The following is a 5,687-nucleotide window of genomic DNA, read 5'->3' on the forward strand; positions in this document are numbered from 1 at the left end:
TTTATAGTTATTGCTTAAGATAACTATGCTTGATAATTATGCTTGATAACAAATAGCCAGTACCTAACGAGTTTTCCAGGTTTTATAAATGTATTGTAATATGTTTTAAGTTGTTGCACTTTGACAATTTCAAATAAATCCTTTGTAACAAGGGTTGGATACTCCACCATGTATTTTGCAATAGCCATCAATAAGAGCTACAATATAAATAAATCATTGATACAACTCGAAATTATATTTGCAATTCCAACGCACGCTTTGAATGAATACTTACTGGCAGTTTTTCGTTAAATCCATTCATTTTTATTGTGATACCTTTCTCACTAACACTGATGTTATAATTAAATCCAGCCGCTATAGCAGGATATAATTCTTCAATTAATAGCAGTTTTAGTACATTGCAGTACATTTCCATGAGAGCTGCACTGAAATATCATTAATGTGCAAGTTTTTTTAATAAACACAAATGATTATCATAATAAAAATCATAATATTGATAATTATAAGTTATTTAATAATTATAAGATATTAGTACATAAAATGACAGAGCACTATTGCAACGTAATATTAAATTTTACATACTACTTACTTTGCTGGCGACTGAAGTCCCAGAGGAGAAATAAAATGAAAATTCATATAGCATTCTGGCAAACGAAACTTTGGATCCGGCCGATACCAAATCTCTGACAGAGTATTAGAGTATAATTTTACAGGATATTTCGGTACTTCCGCTGGTAACGGTATTAAAGAAAAGTCGTTGGTAAGGAATGTATTCTCTAATGGTAAATAAAAATCTGACAATGGCTCGATAGATTTCCAGCGTTCGATCCATTCCTTTGATATTTCGATGTCTGTATACTTGGTTTGGAACCACGGCTCGACTTTATTTAATTCGAGATAGTCAAAATCTTCGTTAAAAATCATTATATTCACAGTCTCTGGCACCAAATAATCCAAACATTTTTGTATAGCTTCTGGATTATACTCAGAATAAAGCTCGTTTCCAGTTATATAATCGCGCGACGGATAGAAGTGCATACTCTCACACAAATCTTCAACGTAATCCGCTGGATCCTCTTCATCGGCAAATCTAAAAAAGTCTCCAAGTATAAGTGGCGTCTCATATTTAACATTATTCTCTTTCAATCACATCTGTTTCGCACATTTACTTCTACAATTGGTTTACCTAAAATTATTTTCTTCTATCTGATAAATTTCATCGTAAATTCTTTTTTGTGGACCCTCCCTCTTCAATAAATTGATAAAGGAAAATATCGCATCTAGAACTTCCTCCAGATGTTGTTGTCCCTCATAGGAGAGTACTATAGTAATCTTTAATAACGCATACATGGAGCTGTGTTCGAAACCGCTTTCAGTGCTACCACTGAATATATCGAGACTCCACATTTTTTTTCGTAAATAACTAATTAAGGAACCTTTTCCTTCGTGCCCAATAATCCATGAGATATATTGATGTGGTTTACTTTTGTATAAATGAAGTAGCGAAGGCATTGCCCATGTTAGTTCCAGCTGTAAAAAAATAATTTTCACGATTTAATATATTTATTCAGTTTTACTATAACTTTTTTTGAATCTATTCAAGTTACGTACTTGGCTAACATCTTTAAAAGGTTTAACTTTATACATTTTTCGAAAAGCGGGAGTATCAAAAGTAACACCGTCTTTAAATGCGGTAAAGTCATCAGGAGGTAGGCCATTACTTGGTATATCAGCAAAGTACATTATGACATATTTTTCCAATGTGTCCAGCGGTAGTCTCGCCTAGAGAAAAAAACGTATTATGTTATGAATTAACTATATTTGATAAGTAATTAACAGTTCTCGTCAGTTTTAACGATGTTACCTGTACAGCTAATTTCATTCTGTGAGCGCTATAATGGCGCTTTCTGAATTTGTGTAGTTCTTCGTATAATTTATCATCCTGTACATTATCGCGCAATGTTATTAAATTGCCCCAAATAAACTTGTTGGCTGGATGATCATTTCGCGCGAAAGAAGAAAACAGTTGTTCTTTTCTGTTCTCGTCACAAGGTAAGGCCAACTGAAACTCTACATAAGCATGACATATCAAGACTGCAAGTGGCAGTAACAGTATTACGATTATGATTTATATACCGCTTTCTACGGCCTCTCGCTCCCGCGTGATGGCATCTTTCTTCATTAAGGGTTTAATAAAAAATTGAGCAAAACGATCGAGAGCTGACGACAAGTGTTTCTCCTGGATATCGAAGTAAAATGTTGTATGCTCGCAATCCGTTGAGGCATTGGTAAAACCACCACGCTTACTGATAAACGCATCAAAATCGTTTTCCTACAAGACAATACACATTTAGATATAATAATAAATGAATTTTATAACAAATTCATACATGTATCATGTTTTAATACTTGAGGATATTTTTCAGATCCCATGAAAACCATATGTTCAAGAAAATGTGCCATGCCTTGAACCTCTGGTGGATCACTGAAACTGCCTACTCCCACACATAGACCACATGCAGCCTGTAAAAAATATATATGCACATCACACATTGTACATAGAATGTTAAATAGAAAATTAAACACAGACAATGGAATGAGAGATAAACAATTTTTAATTGAGATATACACATATTTCTAAATGAATCTGTATATAGACTCTCTTGTAGGTAGTACATAAAATGTTTCAAACGAAAATTCTTGATAAAATTGATAATATTAAGCCTCGAGGGAAATCTTTTCATAATTTTATAGGTTTTTCGACAACAAATTAAATTACAACAAATTTTTTATGCTTATATGTAATAAATTGGCGCAAAAGGTATATTCTAAACTGTAACAATCTTAAAATGTCTTATTCGTACTTTTTTTTCGTCTCTCTTAACTCGTTTAACTGAAGAACTATCGTCATCGTCGTCATCGCTTATGTCACCTTCATCTTCGTCTTCATTATTTTCTTCATTCTCTTCACTACTTTCCTCATCCTCAGTTTCATCTTCGGTAGATTCTATATTAATATTCAAAATAACAAACTTTATAAATGCAGATAATTATTATATGTATATAATATATATTAGGTTGGCAAGAAAGTAAGTGTTTTTTTAAAAGACATCTATCAGTAAAAATCACAATTACTTTCTTACCAACCAATATAAATATATCTTGATAGAGTAAAGTTTCAGCTTTAAGAATCTCTTTTTTAAATTGCGATACGACAATTTTTAACGGAGTTATGAGTAATTAAAGTCAAAATGATCCTTTTATTTAATCCGCGATAACTCAGTAACCAAAAATCGTAGGAATATTTAAAAAAAAAATGATTTTGTAAGGGAAGTATCAAGGGAAGTATCATCTTTCACGATAGGTAGTAAAAAAAATTTCTCAAATTTTCTCAAATTTGTTTTAGGCACATTACAAACCCATGAAGTGAGAAGAAAATTTTCCGTCTTTTTCGACTCGTAGTTTTTAGTATGTAAAAATTACCAAACTCATATAAACTTAAAAAATGTAGTAAGCTTTTAAAAGTAGAGATTTCAAGCTTTAAAACCCTTTTTTTAAATTTAAATTTCATTCATTATTGACAAAGCTATTGTATATACAACTTTGAGCTAAAAAAAAAGCAATTACTTTCTTGCCCACCCAATATGTATATATATACAAGACATATTTGGAAAGTAAGATTACAACATTTTAAAAAATCGAAAAATGAATATTTATTAATAAAACTTATATGACATATTACACAAATAAAGCACTATTTTCTACGTAATCGCCATTTAGTTCCAAGCATTTGGTGAGCCGTGGTATCAACTTTTGTATTCTTGTGTCACACGTTTCTGCCGCCACCTCTCAATGGCGATTACGTGGAAAAATAAAGCTTTACTTAATAATATATTTATATATACTGGAAAAATGGAAACAATACAGTTTTGTCAATATAGTTTTGTTGCTAAAATATTATTGATTAGCTTCACATTTCAAAGTAAACATGAGAAAATTATAAAATAGTAAACAAAATATTTGGAAATCCAGAAAGGACACCTCAAAAGAGCTTGGGAATCTCTAGGAGATTTACCTATTCAATTTACATACACTAATTCTTATAGACTCCTGGACGTTTTCTTCTTACGAAAAGTAAGTTTATCTCGTGGCCATATATATATAAAAAAAAGACAGATTTTGCTCAATTTCTGTTATCAATCTACAGTTATGTCAACAAGTTCTGCTTGGTTTCTGCTTGCACTCTACTGCCAGGTTATGCAGCAGACAGTTCAGTTTCTGTTATCAATTTGCTGCATAGCATGTCAGTAAGCTTTGTCATAATTTTGAGAAGTTTTCTGACAATGTTTGATGTTTGATAGTATAAACTCTATGTACAATTTGTTGTCTTTTCTGCAATAAAAAATTGGTAGCAGGCTCTGCTCAAAATTAGTCTCCACAAGTTTCGTTATCAGGATACATAATATATTATTTTTAATAAATTGGCGCAATAAGTTATATTATCAGATGTCTTACCTTTATCCTGATCATCTGGATCCTGAGAAGCGCAAGTTTTTGAATGTATATCGGATATTAACAAAGCCGTTAAACCATTTGATAATTTGATGACTCTACATTAGGAAGATAAAAACACACAATAATAATATAACAAATCAATAAGAAAGTTTATCATATAACCCTAACATTTCCTTAATAAAAAGTAACGTCTCTAAAAAAATTATCATTAGATAATGTTCTTCTCTATTTCAATCGAAAAAAATGCTTAATTCAATCGAAGGAATGTCTGACTCTGCCTTACCTGTATTCTTTTTTATCGTTCTCCGATTTGATGGGCGGTTCCAAATATTCGACCTGATGACCCTCATCGTCACCGGTCGTATACTCCATCTCTGGCATTATATTGACACAGGGGAAATCAGAATGGAAATTAGGTCGGTTGATAGAATACAATCCAATCGGAAAACTCACAATGGGATTTTGAATAGTTTCTAACTTCCTTTTCTGCACAATTTTCCTTAGCAATCTAACTGACACATGTCTACATACGCGTCTGACAATGGCCAGTCGTTGTTGAAAAAAGTAGAGAGCACATGTCATGCGCTCGACGGTTCTGTACGATCTGTGACAAGTCTGAACATTATCGAAATCGATATTCAGGTTTCTCATCTTTTTCTACGTTTCTAGGGAATTTCAGCATACTCATTTAAGTTGCCTATTCATTTAAAATTGTATTTCGTAATTTAAATAAAAATATCATTTATATAATTATAAAATAATAGATTTTACTCACTTCGGTTTCTGTTATTATGTACTGTTCGCAGATTCTATTATTATGTTAGCAAAATTTCTTTTGACATTGTATCGATAAAATGTAAGACGCTACTTTTTAAATAAATTTTCGAATCGTTTAACAAATTACTCGCATATACTATTCTATTTGACTTGCTGAATTATTAATAATATTAATAAATATTAGCCCCAAAATCATTGTCTAACAATAGTTAAAGATGCATTATTAATTAAATTCTCAATTAAAAATAATACTATATATAAATAATTTGCTAGCATATAAGCATGAGTGGAAAAGAATAATAATGTAAATAAAATTTCTACCATTTATTATTATAAAAGTAAACATGTTATTACAAGTGTCAATTAATTAATAATAAAAGTATTATAATATTCAA

The 5,687-nt window shown here is 31.0% G+C and overlaps 1 protein-coding gene across 2 annotated transcripts in view; it reads right to left on the reverse strand.

Moving 5' to 3' along the window:
* The window catches only part of LOC108750045 (nardilysin-like), a 9,471-nt gene extending 4,356 nt beyond the window's left edge, over positions 1-5,115 (reverse strand). The window contains exons 1-12 of one of the 2 annotated variants that reach the window (XM_018489243.1): positions 4,969-5,028; positions 4,799-4,889; positions 4,516-4,610; positions 2,865-3,007; positions 2,410-2,523; positions 2,137-2,332; positions 1,865-2,070; positions 1,612-1,782; positions 1,187-1,530; positions 590-1,090; positions 275-425; positions 64-197 (exon numbers count right to left, since the gene is read on the reverse strand). In XM_018489243.1, the coding sequence (XP_018344745.1) occupies positions 64-197; positions 275-425; positions 590-1,090; positions 1,187-1,530; positions 1,612-1,782; positions 1,865-2,070; positions 2,137-2,332; positions 2,410-2,523; positions 2,865-3,007; positions 4,516-4,610; positions 4,799-4,887 (2,144 nt within the window). In that variant the 5' untranslated portion in view covers positions 4,888-4,889; positions 4,969-5,028. Of the gene's footprint in view, positions 1-63; positions 198-274; positions 426-589; positions 1,091-1,186; positions 1,531-1,611; positions 1,783-1,864; positions 2,071-2,136; positions 2,333-2,409; positions 2,524-2,864; positions 3,008-4,515; positions 4,611-4,798 lie in introns of both variants that reach the window. The other variant, XM_018489242.1, reaches the window with a different exon arrangement.
* Between the last annotated feature and the right edge of the window lie 572 nt (positions 5,116-5,687).

Source organism: Trachymyrmex septentrionalis, unplaced genomic scaffold (genome assembly GCF_001594115.1).
Source record: "Trachymyrmex septentrionalis isolate Tsep2-gDNA-1 unplaced genomic scaffold, Tsep1.0 scaffold32, whole genome shotgun sequence".
NCBI classification, from domain to species: Eukaryota; Metazoa; Arthropoda; class Insecta; order Hymenoptera; family Formicidae; genus Trachymyrmex; species Trachymyrmex septentrionalis.